The 18,114-nt window shown below is 40.7% G+C and overlaps 1 protein-coding gene across 1 annotated transcript in view; it reads right to left on the bottom strand.

Moving 5' to 3' along the window:
- HGD (homogentisate 1,2-dioxygenase) overlaps positions 1-18,114 on the bottom strand; it is an 85,684-nt gene that overhangs the window by 26,192 nt on the left and 41,378 nt on the right. Inside the window, exons 6-7 of the mRNA XM_006884315.1 lie at positions 4,193-4,252; positions 1,562-1,653 (exon numbers count right to left, since the gene is read on the bottom strand). Of these exons, the coding sequence (XP_006884377.1) occupies positions 1,562-1,653; positions 4,193-4,252 (152 nt within the window). The remainder of the gene's footprint in view (positions 1-1,561; positions 1,654-4,192; positions 4,253-18,114) is intronic.

Genomic DNA, 18,114 nt, shown 5'->3' with positions numbered 1-18,114 from the left:
AAAAAAAAGAGGAAAAAAGTCCGCTTTTTTTGAGAGGAGGCGGGCTAATTAGCAAATCTGCAATGTCAGAATTTGAGTGTCTTCTCGTTGGATCTCCATTTTAAAAAATACCTTCCCTGAAAGAACTCAATGAGGGAAAAAGTCAGTGACTTCCTTAAAAAGAATTCACAGGAGAAAACTGCAACAGTGAATGATTGGAAACCCAAAGTCTCTGTAAAATTTCATTAAAATTAAGGGGGGAAAAACACCCAAAAGCAATTCACCAATGCAGCCTGAAGATTATTAATTAAAGTGGACAAATAAAAAAATTTTTAAAATGGAGAAAAAGAACATGGATAAGAAATAAAGACCATATTTGAAAGAATTCATTTGGTTTGGATAGAAAGACTAACAACAGCAATGCTAAAATCATGGTAAAGACTTTGGAAAATATGGGCCATTTTAAAACTCACACTTATTGCTGTTAGAACCTATTCATAGCTGACCGTCTTCTGGTTTGCGGAGACTGTAAATTGCACAGGAGGAGACTGCTCATCTTTCTCCTGAGGAACCCCTGGTGGATTAGAGTGGCTAGGGAAGTTCTACCTTTGGTTTTGAAGTTCACCTCTGTACACACTAGGCTATCAACACAGCTCATCTTTCTCCTGAGGAACCCCTGGTGGATTAGAGTGGCTAGGGAAGTTCTACCTTTGGTTTTGAAGTTCACCTCTGTACACACTAGGCTATCAACACAGTCACGTAGTGAAGGTAATAACAGATAACATTTGCTGAGAATGTTTTCTGGACCAGGCTGTATATGGACCAGAGAAGTTAAACAACTTCCCTTATGTCTCTCATATGGGCAGAGTAAAGTTGTGATGCAAACAATGTAGTTCCAGAACTAAAATAGAAAACCTCCAGGATATTTTATTTGCCAAAGAAAAGGTAGAAATCTCAATTATGGGTTTTTTCACAGTTATTAGAAAAATAATAAGTATACAAGTTACTTTATGTAAGAATTTTAAGCTTAAACAAAGCCATTAACTGAAGCCACTCTGTCAGCTTGACCTACCACCAACAGATGGCCCTCATGGCTGCTTACACAGTGTGACTTTGGACTCAAGAATAAACCTGGAGAGCTTAGAACTAAAGAGTTCTGGTGGCCTAGTGGCAAAAAGCTGCAGTGTAATTCCAGAAGTTTGCGGTTCAAATCTACCAGATCCTCTGCTGAAGAAGGAGAGGCAATCTCCTCCTATACCTGTCAGATCCAATTTGACAGTACACACAAAGATATTTTGAATTAAGTCTAATTACACTTTCAAAATGCCTCTTGTACTACTCCCATGTTCCAAGGCTCAGGTTTCTCATTACTTTACATATTGCTTGTTTATGTCACAAGAGTTGTTTAAGATAAAAATGTTCCTTTATCATCATCATCATCATCATAAATACCAACACTAAAGAAAATCCCAAAACAATGCTCGTGTGTGCATGACTTTTTAAGAACAAGATGTGACTTTCCCTCTCCAGATAACAGCCCTTTGGAGACCGCGACTGTCCTGCTACAGCTCTGGTCACTCACCTGTTCCCCATGGAGGTGTTGCAGAGGAAAATGTGGATGGCAAGCCCATTGTTAGACCTGATGTCTCCAGCTCCACACAAGGTATGCAGGCCCTGGGAGAGATAAAGTATGAAGGAAAGGAAAACATATGTTGGTTCACAGAGCCCCGCCTACCCTTTGGTCCTTGGAAATCAGTGCTCCACCAGGATTTCCTTCTGGGATCAAATGGGACATTTCAGGCCCAGGCTGCCTCTGGAGAAATTGGTTGCTGACCATGGCCTTAAATCTGGATTGTCTCAATGCTATTCTAGATGACCTTGTGGGATACTAATTTGTATGTTTGTTATTTGAAACAACCCAAATGAGAGATTCTGACAGAGGTAAGATCAGGCACATAGGAGGCTTGGGGAGAAATTTTGTAGCATCAGGCATCAGTTACCCAAATCAAATTCAATGCCATCTAGTTGATTATAATACAGAGGACCCTACAGAAGAGAACAGAACTGCCTTATAGGTTTCTAAGACTGTAATCTTTTAGGAAGGAACTGCCACATCCTTCTCCCACAGAGGGGCTGATGGATTTGAGTCATCAAACATTTTGGTTAGCAGCCAAGCACTTAACCTCTGTGCAACCAGAATATAGGGATCAGGTAATGTCCCTCAAATATAGGGATCAGGTAATGTCCCTCAAATATATCCCACCATGTAGACACTCCCTAATTATGAGAGACTTAATCTTAATCCTTTTGTATTAGGGAAGAGAAAAGCATTTGACTGTAATCTTCCCTACTGTATGAAAAAATTATCCACATCTAAAAGACCTTGACACACAGACTTTCTTAAAGCAGCCATCAGCCTCAAGTCTGCAGATGCAGAGTTCACAAGAAGAGACCTCTTCATCTCCAGATTCCTATGATTTACACAGGGTGAGGACTTTTTATCTGAGTCAGTTTACAACAGCACAAAAGGCTGGTAATAATTTAAAGAAGAGCCTAATAATTAAACCTATGGCTAGGCACCTGGCTTGTGTCTGAGGAAGGCATGACCTGAGATGGGTCTATAGAAGCTTCCGCTGGCCTGAGTCCCATGTCCTTGTAGATCACTTTGTCTGTAGGCTTCTTGCTCTGGGAACAAGTTCTGTTTGTCACACTTGTAACACTTATTAACAACCCAAGTAGAGCAAATCAGATTTCTCTTTGGAGGCTAGGATTTTGAAGCTCCATCTCACATACTTTGGGCATGTGGCCAGAGGGGACCGGTCCTTGGAGAAGGACATAATGCTTGGAAGGATGGACGGACAGCGCAGGAGAGGAAGACATTGGATGAGATGGATTTATACAGCAACTGGGGCAATGTGGTTTGGTGTGTCAGAATCAATGAGACTGGCTCAGGACAGGACAAGACAGGCTTCAGAGCTGCTGTACATAGGGTCGCTATACATCACAGGTGACTCAACGTCACATAACAACAACAACAACAGCAACAACAACAACAACAACAACTAAAGTAGCCACCTTGAGTTGATACCATTCTAGCCCAGGGGTTCTTGAACTTGGAAGAACAGAAATACATACATGAAAAATGTCCTGTATGTTTATTTCACTACGGCCGAATGGTTAAAGGATGCACTGTCAACCCTTGGCATAGTGATGGAATCCATCAGCGTCTCCATGGGAGATAGATGGGCAATCCCCATGGGATTTTCAGTCTCTGAAAACCCACTAGTGGGTCAGCTACGAGTCCTTCCACTTGATGGCACAGAATAACAGTTATTGCAGATAGTCCCAAATACCATGACTCAGTGGGACAGAGCAGAACTTCTCCAAAGGGTTTCCAAGACTGCGCTCTTTACACACACAGATTACACATCTTCCTCTGGCCGAGCAATTAATGGTTTGAACTGCCAACCTTTTGGTCACTTCCTGAGTGTTTAAACATTGTATCACCAGAGAGAGCTCTTTAGAGTTATTCTTAGAGCTTATCATTCATTGTTGTTGTTGTACACCATTGAGTCAGAACTGACCCATAGCTGACCCTCCGGCAGATTGTCAGAGTCAGGTAATCGCACAAGAGATTTCCCATCCTTCTCCTGTGGAGCAGCTCATGGATTCGAACTGCATATCTTCGGTACTGTAGTGCAGCTTCTTGCCACTAGGCCACCAAAGCTCCCTAGAGCTTATCATTTGGTGCATTAATAAAGAAGCATAGCTAATTCTATAAAGCAAACCAACTTTTCCTTTTGGTATTTTAACCATTGTATTTCAACATAGTTGCCTTCTTAGAGGTTTTAAAGTAATTTATGCATTTAAAAACATACACTTGACCAGAATATCAAAGTGGTTCATGGAGTGAGAAATTTTAAGGGCTCCATTTTCTGATTTAGTTCAAAGCAAAGGCATTAAGGTAGGTAAGTGGTCGCTTTTCACCAGCTTTGATGAGTTGTTGTAAACAGCTCCCAAGGACCCTTTGGTGTGGGGGGCCATATGGCACTTGTAAGACATGGCTCAGTCAGCCACCAAGCATAAACTGGTGGTTTTGGCTCCATGTCTTTCTCTGAGATGAATTTCATTTGGCATTCAACCTGCAAACAGTTGGATCCCTCATCCCAGAAGAGAAGAGGGCAGTGGGAAGGTGTGAATAGCATTGACTTACGCTCACAAAGTCCAATTTCTTCTGAGATGCTTTTGGAATCTCAAATGGTTTCCATCTAAGCTGAAACGGGGAGAAAAACATACATACACAAAGAGAAATTATTTCATGACGGGAAATCGCTGACCTTCTAAATAAATAGCACCAATTACACACAAGAAGAAGGGCAGGTGCTCCTTCTGCCAGGTTTTGACTACTTGTGTGTTCATTATTTTGAAAGCAATAATTATTTATTATTTCTAGAAAAAGACTTTTGTTGGGTTTTGTGTTTATGCTTAAAATCTGTATTATATAAGCCATCTTTGTTCCTTGGCATTTTAAATGATAAAAATATATACTTTTAAAAAAATCATCCTTCTATTCACTGCTTCCTCTTCCAAAGCTGTTTGTTTCTTCTAACATTTTGCTCAGCAGATCAGCTAGTTTTGACTGATGCCACTCTCTGTATCATTTATAATCAGCTCCCTTTTCTGGCCTGCCAGCCTCTCTGTGTAGGCTCCTGATCCTAGAAGGGTCAGACTCTACTACTACTTCCAGCTCTTGGGGGTTTAAATTATTCCCATAAGAGAAATAAAAAGCTTCCAGCAAAGATTGTTTAGTAAAGGCAGTACTGGGCTAGGTTGCTTCATCAAACCCCCAGGTTGACTGACTGTTCAGTTTAAAAATACAACAATCTTTAATAATGTAATAATGAAATGATCTAAGGAAGTGGGCGGGAAAACCAGAGGGGCTCAGGCCCTCCTAAAAGTGTCAGCCCCATATTTATTAATCCACTTGGCAGTTGGTATGACCCAGCCTGCTGACAGCTGATAAACCCAGCAGCCTCAGGACACAGCTCCTGGAGGGACCTGCACCCCAAGCGTGGCTCCATAGGCAGCACAGCGCTGGGTCAAGGCAGAGCCTCCAGATGACAGGGCTCAGCTCATTCTGAATTTCAGAGGGAGCCAGAAGGAAGAAGCAGCAGCAGGTGGACCCTATGCCCTAGGATTCTTCTGGCTCCCTGACATACACACAGACGGGGCAGCAGGCTTTATTTCTTTTAAGGCAAAGCAGGATATCACGTTCTGGGACTATTTGGAAAGGATATAAGACAGTGATTTGAAAAACATTGCTTAAATCACGCCTCAGAAGGAAATAAAAGCCTTAGGATTCATTCCATTGCAGTGACATTTCCTGGGGGCGGTGAGGGAAACTGAGAGCAAGGACTTGGTTGTTAGTTGCCCACGATTCTGACTCATGGAGACCTCATGTGGGTATGCTGTCAGTAACTCAGAGTCTGAGAATTTAGCCACATTTACTTGTAGTTTTTCAAGGACTTTTCAAGGTCTGCAGAACATCAGACTTCAGGTTGTGAGGATGGATCCTGGGGTGCTGAGTGAAAGGGCACCTCTCATGAGATAAAGTCTGTGACCAGTAGAGTCCATGTTCTGGATGATGCAACAGCTTTGAAGAATCTTTGCTAATGCAATCTATCCTTCAAATAACAGAAATTGTTTAGGGAGAGGAGTGATTTCTCTGTTGGGGCTGACAGTAACATAAAGGTTTCACCATGGAGGCTAGGATTTTGAAGCTCTGTCTCACATACTTTTGGACACATGGCCAGGAGTGGCTGGACTTTGAAGAAGGACATCATGCTCGGAAGGCTGCAGGGACAGCACAAGAGAGGAAGACCCCAGATGAGATGAACTGACATAGTAACTGGGGCAATGGAGGTAGTGTCAGAGTCAGTGAGGCTGGCTCAGAACAGGGCAGACTTCAGAGCTGCTGTACATAGGGCCGCTATGAGGCACAGGTGACTTGACAGCACAAAACAATGATGACAACAATAACAACATCTAGATTTGGTATATCTTGAAGGACAACAAAGATTTCTAAAGTGTTTGTAAAAATAAAATATCCAGCAAGAGGAAGTTATCTGTTGACGCTCAAGCAAGAGATTTTGGTGAAGAGCTGTGATATGAGGTTGGTGGATATGAGGAGGGAGATTAGAAAAGAGGATAAATAAGACAATTTCATGGAGTAGCGGCTGCAAAATCTTTTATTAAGGACAGTCTCAAAACACAATTGTGAACTGTCTAACAGTAACTCTCAGGTGCACCCAAGGCCAGAGCAAAGGGACAGTGTAGAGGGCTGGGCCAGAGGACCTGGGTTCTGGTCCTGCCTCTGTCCCCTTCTGTCCCTTCTGTGACATCAGGTAAGTCATGTTTTCTATCTCGATTGTTTATTTTGGGCCTCCCCCCACTGGCCTCTGCTCCCATGTAACAATGAGGTGCTAGTGAGAATTCTAATTCCATAATTGTCTTCAGAGAACAGTTACTGAGAATAGTAAAGGATGTTTATTAGCTTAGTTGTAGACATTTTTAACAGTTGTAAAATATATACTACATATTGTTATTAAATAACTCTTCTATATAAAATGGAATTAGTAAATATTGCAAAAAAACCACTAAATCAAATGTAGCTCCAGTGCAATATCTTGACTATGTTGTTGTTGTTAAATGCGGTTAAGTCGTAGGCGACTCACAGCAACCCTATGATCAAAAGACCTGAACACTTGTATAACTTTAATTGTTTCTCCAAGTTCATAGGGTTTCCAGAGGCAAGCTTTTTCGGAAGTGGATGCCACTCCTGCATCCAATTTTGTTTTAATAGGAGAGCTCCACCAAACACTGTTCACCAAGGGTAACTGTTATCACATTTGACACATCAGTGTCACAGTTTTAACATCACAGCAACCACGAGTTAACTTCTGTACAGCAAGTGGACAGACCAGGGCTGTATGACCTAGAAGAATGTTTGACCAAAAGCAATTAAAACCAGGCCTAAGGGCCACAGATTAAAGTCACCCACCTTTGACTTAGTACATCACTTTCTGTCCATTAGGCCAACTGAGCTCTCTCTATGTCTGAATAGTGAGCCTATAAAAAACTTTTAAATCATGACTACAGTATGTATTAATGAAGATTTGTAGGATTATTTATTGAATAAATAGATTTAAGGAATTGAGAATATAACCAGGATCTCAAATACTAAGACTAAAGGAAATGTATGAGATTTTTAGAACTCCAGAGAGCATTCAGACAAAAGCGAGTAAGTTGAAAAGAGTTTCTAAACTCTAAAGATGATTTTTAAAAATGTAAGTCAGCAATCCCAGAGGCACATGGCTCGAATCCACCAGATGCTCTGCCGGGAAAGGAGGGACAATCTCCTCCTGTACCAGTCAGATCTGATTTGATGGTACACAGACACACAAAATAATAATAAAAAAATTTTTTTAAAAATGTAAGTCAGTTATTCATGTGCAAACCTCTCCATTCTTCTATGCTATTGCTCATTCTGTCTAATGTTCTATCGTTTGTTGAGACGGGGAGTTGGAGCCTTCAGCTAGAATACATTTGTCTATTTCTCCATACAGTCAATCAGATTTGGCTTCACACATTTCAAAGCTGTGCTCTTAAAACTCTATTAGAAAATGAGCCTTTACTTGCTGGAATGGGATGGTCAACAGATTTTTAAAACAGTCTCAAAGGATTCTAATGTTAGAATTAAAAATTTTTCTGCATTACAAATGGAGGAAGACCAAAAATCAGTGGCAAAACTGAGTAACCAAGAAGTTAAAAGTTATTCTCAGTGATAAAGGGAAATACCAGAGAATTGGCTTCTGTGTTTCTGAAGTCAGAAGATAGTGAAATGGGCTGAATGGTCTAGGAGTCTTTTTCAATACTGAAATTTTCTGATTTCCCAAGATTTCCACCAAAGTTGCCTGGATTCAGCTGTTGTTGTTAAGTGCCATCAAGTCAGCTCTGACCTACTGTGAGTATGTGCACTGCAAAATGAAACCTTGGATGTTAGCCTGGATGAATTGGATGTTCTTAACAATGTTGGCTGGCTAGAGGCAGGAATATAATTAGAATTCAGTATCATTTATAAATTTTTTTAAGAATAATTTGTAGGTGGAGTCATGCTCACAATGTGTAAGGAATTATTAGCAGCAGCTAGGGCTAGGATAGACCCAGAGCAATCCAAACTAGGGAATACAGGGATAGATACACTAAAATGGAGGCTTATTGAATTCTTTAGCACATCTAACAGTTTAAAGAAAACGGCAACATTATTTATGTGAAAAAATAGACAAATTACAGTTCTTTGAAGCAAGAGACAAGACTATAGATAAGGAGAATCTAAGGCATTATGGTTTATGTAAACCTTCTAAAGTCTTTCATCAGGCTACAAAACAATAGTCATGCAACTGGGGTGACATCTGTTGTAAAATATACTTGAGGCATTGACTAATTACTGGAGACCAGACAAGTTGTGTAACGACATTAAGGACATCATTTATGAAGAAAGCAGGAGGCCATTAGAAAGAGGAAAGAAAAGACCAAAATGGATGTCAGAAGTGATTTTGAAATTTGCTCTTGAACACAGAGAGAGGCTAAAACAAAATGAAGAAATGATGATGTCAGAGAGACGAACAGAAAATTTCAAAGGGCAGATTGAGAAGATGTAGCAAAGTATTATAATGAAATATGCAAAGACCTGGCGTTAGAAAGCAAAAGAAAAGAACATACTTGGCATTTGTCAAGCTGAAAGAAATTAAAGAACTGTTTCAAGCTTCAAGATGCAATAAAGAAGGATTCTGTGGGAAAGGAAAGTCATTGTACCAAAAAGAGCTGGTTGACGTTGAATCATATCAATAGATAGCATATGATCAAGAACCAGTGGGACTGAATGAAGAAGTACAAGTTTCCCCGAAGGCACTGGCAAAAATAAAACTCCAAGAACTGGCAGAACACCAATTGTAGTGTTTCAGTAAAGAGATACAGCCCTGTATATAATTAGTCACTTGTGCAAAAAAATTTGGAAGGCAGCTACCTGTCCAACTGACTGGAAGTGGTTCATATTTGTGCCCATCATAACAAAAAGTGATCAGACAGAATTTGGATATTATCAAGCAATATAATTAATATTCATATGTTATTTCATGAAATTTCTCTGTGTCAGCCAATTCCTTCTGATACAGTGACTCTGTGTACTCCTTCCATCTTCTTTTTACACATCCTGGATCATTCAACATTCTACCCAGACTATCCTTAAGTACTGCCACCTTTGGCTTGAATTTGTTTTTCAGCTCCTTCAGCTTAAGAAACACTGAGCAAGTCCAGCCCTTTTGATTTTCTGACTCCAGCTCTCTGCACATTTCATTATAGTATCTTGCTTTGTCATCCCGAGCTGCCTTTTGAAATTTTCTATTCAGCTCTTTGATTTCTTCCTTTAGCTTTGGCTTCTTGGTGCTCTAATGCAATATTCTGAGTCTCATCTGACATCCATCTTGGTCTTTTCTTCTTCTTTAGCCTTTGTAATGATCTTTTGCATTCTTCATGGACAATTTTCTTGATATCCTCCCAGAGCTCATTTGGTCTACACTCATTGGCACTCAAGGCCTCAAACCTGTTCCTGAGATGGTTTTGAAATTTGAGTGAAACTGAGGAGGACCTGAAGCGCTTGCTGCAGAAGGTCAAGGACTGCAGTCTTCAATATGGATTGAAGCTCAATATCAAGAAAACAAAGATTCTCACCACTGGGCCAATAGGCAGCATCAGTATGGATTGTGAAAAGATTGAGATAGTTAACAGTTTTAGTTTGCTTGGCTCCACGATCAACACTCTTGGTAACAGCAGCCAGGAAATCAGGAGATGAATTGCATTGGGAAAGTCAGCTGTGAGGGACCTCTCAAGAGTACTGAAGAGCAACGACGTCAGGCTGGAGATTAAGGTGTGCCTGATCCAGGCTATAGTCTTTGCAATTACATGCTATGCATTGGAGAGTTGGAAAGTGAATAGGGATCATAGAAAGAAAATTGATGCCTTTGAGTTGTGGTGTTGGAGAAGAGTGCTGAATATACCATGGACTGCTAGGAGAACAAACAGGTTTGTCCTGGAAAGGGTGAAGCCAGAATGTTCTCTGGAGTAGATTCTGAAGCTTCGTCTGACATACTTTGGGCATGTTGCAAGGAAGGACTGGGTCATTGGAGAGGGACATCATGCTTGGGAGAGTGGAGTTACGGCGCAGGAGAGGAAGACCCTCGATGAGATGGATCGATTCTGTGAGTGGAGTGGTGGGAATGAATGTGTTTGAGACAGCGAGGTTGGCACAGGATAGAACGGCGTTTAGGGCTCTTGTACATAGGGCTGCTATGAGTCGCAAATGACTCGATGGCACATAACAACAACAACAACAACAAATAATTAATATTACATACAAGTAAAGTCCTGCTGGAGATTATGTTAAAATGGCTGGCGCAGTACATCAAGAGGGAACTCAATCGAGATGGGTTCAAAAGAGTCTGTGGAACAAGGGGAATCATTGCTGATGTTACGTGCATCTAGGCTGAAAACAGAAAATACTAGAATGGTGTGTACTTGTGTTTTATTGACTATGCAAAGATATTTGACTCTATGGGTTATAATAAATTAGAGATAGCATTAAGAAGAATATAAATCTCCATTGCATACATGAACAAAATATAATGTAAATAAAACAAACTATATAAATAACTACTTTTTTTACAAAACAGAATTGGAATTCCCAGAACAGTCTACTTCATGGTTCATGTACCAGTTCCACATCATGGAACCAAGAAGCAGTCATTCCAGTACAATTAGAGGATATTGCATGGTTTAAAATCAGGAAAGGAGTATAAAGGTTATATTATTTTCCCACACCTTTATTTAAAAAAAAACCCAACATTTTGGAGTGGAAAGGTTGCATAGTTTTTTACACAAATAAAAGAATGAGAGAGTAGAAGTTGAACGTGGGGCAGGAAGAGGCTCAGACTCTGTGACGATGAGCTCATCCACCCACCCTGATCTTCAAAGGTCCCTTCTGGGGTAGCAGTGAATGATGATGAGGCTCTTCCAGGCCTTGAGTTCCTTCATGAGCAGGAGGTCTGTCTTCCCCTCCAGCCTCCCCATCATGGGATGATAGTGGGGATACAATGCTACCTGGAGGGCTCAGGTGCCCAGCACACCAGTTTGCTCATACTTGGTCATATACAGTGTGGTGATCTGCTTCTGGTTGGCCTGTGGCTGCTCCCCAGAAGGGAGCAACGTCTTCCTGGCCGTCTTCCTCCTCAGCGTTCTCCAAGTCACCTAATCCTTCATATTCCTCCACATCATCAAAGTCATCACCATAAAAATTGTCCTTGTTGTCCACCATAACGTTCACCTGAGACAGGCCCGGCTCTGCTCTGCGGGGCCAGCAGGAGACCACAAAACTATGTGCCTCTGCCTTGCTCATTGCCACAGAACTCTCTCACCACACCTTTTAAATTTGTATGCTGAGCAAATAACTTAAGAAGCTAGACAGATAAAGAAGAATTTTGCAACTTGATTGGAGGAGGGAATAGCAATAACCTAAGTTAGGCTGGTGACACAACTTTGCTGAAAGAGAAGAGAACTTGAAGCACTTACTGAAGAAGTTCAAAGGCTACAATCTTTTGTATAGATTACATACACCTTAACATAATAAAAACAAAAATCCTCACTATTGGATCAATAAGCAACATCAGGATAAAGACTAAAATTGACATGACTTTCATTTAGTTAGAAGCAGCAATGAAGAAATCAAATGATGCATTGTATTGTGCAAATCTGCTGTGAAGGAACTCTAAAAAGTCTTTAAAAGCAAGGATGCCAATTTAAAGACTAAAGAACTCCTGACCCAAGATATGGTATTTATAATTGCTTCCCATGAGTGTGAAAGTTGGACAATGAAGAATGAAGGCCAAAGCATAGTTGGTGTCTTTGAAATGTGGTGTTGGCAAACAGTATGGAGTATGACAGGAATGCTAAAATAACAAACAAACCTGTCTTGGAACAAGTCCTGCCAGGATGTTCCTTAAAGGCCAGGATGGTGAAACTTTGTCTCACATGCTTTGAACATGTTATCAGGAAAAGTCGGTACTTGTGAAAGGACACCATGGTTGGATAACTAGAGAGTCAGTTAAGAAAAGGAAGACCGGCAAGTTCTGGTGGCCTAGTGGCAAGAAGCTGCACTGCAACACCAGAGGCTCACGGTTCAAATCCACCAGATGCTCTGCTGGAGAAGGAGGGACAATCTCCTCCAAGTACCAGTCAGATCTGATTTGACGGTACACACAAAAATAATAAAAATAAAAAGTAAAAAAAAAGAAAAGAAAGACCATAAAATAGACTAACAAGAGGGAACTGGGGGTGGGGGTGGGGTGGGTGGGGAGAAAAGTGCAACAATGAATGAATGGAAATCCAAAATCTCTGTAAGTAGTCATTGAAATTAATAAAATAAATAGACTAACAATAAGGTTTTTTTCTTCTTTTTTAAAATGTCTGTGTTTTATTGACTATATAAAGGTATTTTTTAAATTTATTATTAATTTCAATGAAAATTTACAGAGACTTTGGATTTCCATTCATTCATTGTTGTACTTTTCTCCTCTCCCAACACTCCCCCATAGTACACTGCCCTCTTGGAAAAGTAAAAGAAAAATTCTTACATTGTTTTACAATCCCTCCCCACCCCAGGGCCACTCCACTATATAGCCTTCACTCTGGACTCCTGTTATGACAAAAATCCCTCATAATTTCCCCTCTTAAACAGTTTTCTCCCTCATCTGTTTCAATACAGTGCACATTATTGAACCCGTCCTTCTCAGTCTCCTCCCAACCCTGAGATCAGTCCTGCTTTATAACAGTGTCACCATGCAGTATTTATCCTTTTGTGACTGAGATACTTCCCTCAGCATAATGTCCTCCAGGGTCACCCATTTTGAAAAATTTGCATGAGTTCCTTACTAACAATAGGTTTAAGCACAATGGAGAGTGTGGAGTTGCTGCAGGATTCAGCAAGGCTTCACTTCGTTTTACCTGGGGTCAGAATTGACTTGAGGGCACCTAACTAAAATAACAATTTCAAAGAGAACAGACTGATTAGAGAAGCTCAATTTTCCACTCAGAACCAATACATTTTCCCAGTGATGCAAAACACGGTCCCAAACCTTAATAACATAACTTTATGATCCTGGACCTAATTTTATTTCTATCTGCATCCCAAATGATTTCTTCTTGATCTCCATGGCTCCTGAACATAGATTTTGCTTTCTTTTAATGAGCTTGCATTACCAGGCTGCCTCTTATATACTCTTCCTCCAGCGTTGACTAGCTTTGACTAGTCTTGGGGCTCAAACACTCTTACGGCTTTCAATAACAGCATTATTGTCTGATCTCCTTCAACAAATTTATTAAAATCATATTTCTTGAACTTCTTTGTCTCCCAGATTTTCCATCAGGTGTTGGAGGTAAGCATGAATAGTTTCTAGAAGATTCTGAAAGTGTAAATACTTCCTGATAAGAAAGGAAGTAAAAGGAGACCTGAAAATTACTTCAGATGAGCTATGTAAACAGGAATAGCCCCCGTAAGTCCTAGCATAGGTCTTTTTTTTAAAATTTTAGGGAGGGGGGGAAAAAAAGCAATACACACACATACACAATACTAGGAAATCACCAGGTTTGGAGACAGTGCCGCTGTCTTTCCAAGAAGTGAAATGTAAGTTGATAGAATGAAGATATACTGCAGGCAAAGCCAGCCAGCTTTTCCAAATGTGTTGAACAGGACAGCATGTACAGCAATGCTGGCAAAGAACACTGAGTTGCATTGAGGGAAATGCGATGTGTTTATTTATAGTAGGATGGGATTCAGGCTATCAGAAAGTCAATTCAGTATATATATTTAGGGTTCTACAGTTTGAAGGAAGTCCTGGTGCTGGATGCTGTAGGTTATAGAACGATGTTGCAGACACATATTTTCCTCTCAAATATAATATGATATATGGAGAGTGGTTCATGAAGAAAGTGACATTTATGAGTAAAATATATGGGTACAATTTGGATGGGTGGATACATATGAAGGAAGAGTAGAAAACTCCAGGGAAATGATAGAGCATAAATATGCCAAGCAGCAACAACTGAGGGTATTATTACTCAGGAATGAGGGCAGTTCCAGTTTGGCCTGCAAGTAAGGAACATAAAAAGAATCAGAATCAAAACTCATTGCTCTAGAGTGGGAACTGGCTTACAGCTGACCGACCCTTCAGTGGCTTTTTCAGAGGCTGTAAATCACAGCGGAGGAGATAGTTCATCTTTCTCCTGAGGATCGGCTAGAGGATTTGAACTGCCAGAGAGGCTCCACCTCTGAGTTAGCAGTGCAGCTCTCTACAGACTATGCTACCAGCGCTCCCTCAGAAAGGAGTTGTTGTTGTTGTTGTTGTTAGGTCCCATCAAATTGAGTATGACTCCTGGTAACTTTATGAGCAGCCAGCCTGAACCCTGCCCTATCCTGTGCCATCTTCCTCATCTCTGACACACTAGAGCCCCTTGCTGAAGTCACTGTGTAAATCCATCTCATTGAGAGGATCTTCCTCTCCTTCGCTGTGCTTCTATCTTTCCAAGCATGATGATCCTTTTTCCAGTGAATAGCCTTGCCAAGCTACATGTCCAAAATATGAAAGACGCAGCTTCCCCACCTTGGCCTCTAGGAAGCACTCTGGCTGCACTTGAAAGGCAATTGACAGTAACTGCGAATCAGTACTCTTGCTGTTCTAACTCAGGAGCCTGCACTTGAGTGACGGGGCAATAAGGAATGAGAGTGGGATTAGATATATTTGATCTGAAGGTTTAGCCAGATGAGTCTGACAGCAGAGTGTAGGATACAGTGGATAAAATACATGGATCGGTTAGGAAGTCTTCCTGACAGTACAGGTAAGCAGAAAAGAGGCCCGAGTTAGGTATAAAAAAAAAGAAAGAGAAGAGAGAACAGACACCAGGAGCATCCTGAAAGCTAAGCATGCAGCAATATTTCTTAATAAAGAACCAGGACTAACGTATATGAATCATCCAGAAAGATTACTGCCGGTCGCCTCCGGTCTACTGAGTCAGAATCTCTGGAGGTACAGCTGGGAATCTCCATTTCAGAAGCACTCCTGTGTGCACATGAGAACTTGAGAGTTACTATTCTATGGACTTGACGCCTAACCTAAGACAGAAAGGTCACAGACGTGACTGAGAGCTCAAACCCGTGTGTGGTGTGTAGCAATAGCAGAACTTTGAAAGTCAAGAGGACAAGATAGTTTGGATGGGATTATGATGGCTCCAATGGGGACGTGTAGTACTGTTCAATGTGAGTTTTGAATGTAGGGAGAGATTTGTAAATCATAGTAGAGATGGAATGAAAGCCATAGAATGTACTGTAATCATGGAATTACATTTTGAAAAGTAGAATCTGGGAAATGAAGAAGATGGTGAGAAGTTATGAAGGAGAAGATAAGAGTATGAATATACCAGAATAGCTTCCAAATCCCAGGGCAGTGGAATTGACTTCCTATTCTGTGGGCTATAAGGTCATGCCAAACTTTGGGCTGAAATTGAGTTGGGTGAAGTTAGAATTACACAGCAAATGCCATTTCTTGGAGATAGAAGTACAGGGATGGAGAAGCAAGACATTAACCAGTGGTGACAAGAGTTGAGAGCTTTGTGAAAGATAGGGGTGTGGTAAGAGAAAACTCTAGGATTTAAGTCTATTCCAGGTTAGAGTCTGGAATAAATTAGAGAAGATTTAAAAAACAAAGTTGCAGAGGTCTGAGACGTATTCTCTATTATTTTTAGATCTACGTAATGTCGATGATTGTAAAGGGCCTTCAGGTGTTTTGTTCATAGGGTCACTAAGAGTCCTGCTCCACTCGAAGGTAATCAACAACAACAGCAATGTAAAGATTGGAATCTTTATCATCTGCTTTTGATTACTGTTTGGCAAGGCCCTCAGGACTTATTTACAAAAGGCTGGAAATAAAGAAACATTAGAAATGGTTAACTATGCATTAGTGAGGGAGCCCTGGTGGCCTAATGGATAGGGAGTTGTGCTGCCAATCCAAAGGTGGGCAGTTCAAATTTATCAGTGGTTCTGCAGGAGAAAGATGGGGGAACTTCTCCCATATGATTTACATGCTGGAAACCTGCTAGAGTCTATTCTGACCAGATGGTACATAACATCAAAAATAACATGTTTTGGTGAGATTACTGGGCATCAGCCCTTTTGTGTACACTTTGAAGACAAGCAGGTATGGAGTTTTGGAGAATATATGAGGTTGGTTAATAATGTTGCTGTTATGTGTGCTGTCAACTTGGAACTCATAGCTAAACTTCCTGCATGTTTTTAGAGGCTGTAAGTCCCACAGGAGAAACTTGCTCGTCTTTCTTCCAAGAAGCAGTTGGTGGATTTGAACTGTCTACCTTTGGGTTGGCAGTGTAGTTCCTTATCACCAGAGCTTCCTGTTGTTTAATAACAGGGTGTAACCATTTCCAATAGCATAATCTAGGTAGGTAGAATTGCAAAGTGTTAGTGTTTTGAGTGAACATGACACAATGGGTTTAGATTACTTCTTCAAGTTTGGCTATCATTAAGAGAGATTTGGGCAGAAATAAGAGGTAAGAAAATCAAGACATAGGACAGCTATACTTGAACAACTTGACAAATTAGGCATCAAACACTCTGTAAGTGTGTAATGTTTTGAATCATTTGGGGAATTTGCATGTCCTAGAGGCAGAAAGGATACTAAGATATAATCTTTAATTAGCTTTGAAGTGTTTCTCACTTGGTCTAAATTACATTGGTTGAGAAGTAAAAGGTAATTTCCTCAGCTGAGATTTAATTGGGTCAAGAATCTGACTCTTCAACAATTAAGAGGTTAGCGATGTGGTAATAAGGGAAATAAATTTAAATGACTCTGACCTCTAAAGAGGAATGTTGATTTGAAAATGCTGATAAAATCATAGTAAACATTGGATATGGATTTGTTCATTAAATTTTGGGATTCTAGAGGCAAGGATGGTGAAATGTCATCTCACTTGCCTTAGGCATATTTTCAGGAAGTCCTTGGAAGGGGGGAAGGTCAGCAAAAAAGAGGAGGACCCTCAACGAGAACTGATGCAGTGATTACTAAAACGAGCTAGAGCAGGACAGAGGTCATGAAGATGGTGCAGGATGGGGCAGGGTTCACATCTGTTCTTCATCGGATCACTATGAGTCATAATTGATTTGATAGCACTGACCAGCAACAACAGGTATGGGAGGAAGATGCATAATGACACTAATTAGATGTCACTGCTGCGTGAGATTTTAATGGTTAAATATATATCCAGAACAGATTATCCAGGAGGCTGGGCTTTGTGAGGAGAAGTGTGGTTTCAAGATTGGTTGTAGACTCATCAACAATCTGAGTTATGCAGATGATACAACCTTGCTTGCTGAAACTGAAGAGGACTTGAAGTACTTGCTGCAGAAGGTCAAGGACTGCAGCCTGAATTGTTGAATTGAAGCTCAACATCAAGAAAACAGAGATTCTCACCACTGGGCCAATTGGAGCATCATAATAGATGGTGAAAAGATTTAGATTGTTGACAGCTTCAGTTTGCTTGGCTCTACAATCAACACTCTTGGTACCAGCAGCCAGGAAATGAAATAATAAATTACATTGGAAAGGTCTGCTGTCAGAGATCTCTCCAAAGTACTGAAGAGCAACAATGTCAGTCTGGAGACTAAGGTGAGATGCATCAGAGAGTTGGACAATGACTAAGGATAACAGAAGGAGAGTTGATGTCTTTGAACTTTGGTGCAGGAGAAGAGTATTGAATATACAGTGGACTACCAGGACCTCTCCAAAGTACTGAAGAGCAATGGTGTCTCCCTGGAGACTAAGGTGTGTTTAATACAGGCCATGGTCTTCGCAATCACTTGTTATGCATCAGAGAGTTGGGCGATGACCAAGGAGGATAGAAGAATTGATGCCTTTAAGCTGTGGTGCTGGAGAAGAGTATTGAGAATACCATGGACTGCTA

Source organism: Elephantulus edwardii, unplaced genomic scaffold (genome assembly GCF_000299155.1).
Source record: "Elephantulus edwardii isolate Elephantulus edwardi_28Jun2011 unplaced genomic scaffold, EleEdw1.0 scaffold00032, whole genome shotgun sequence".
NCBI classification, from domain to species: domain Eukaryota; kingdom Metazoa; phylum Chordata; class Mammalia; order Macroscelidea; family Macroscelididae; genus Elephantulus; species Elephantulus edwardii.
Note: the sequence above shows the minus strand (reverse complement) of the source record. Positions and strands in the feature narration are given on the sequence as shown.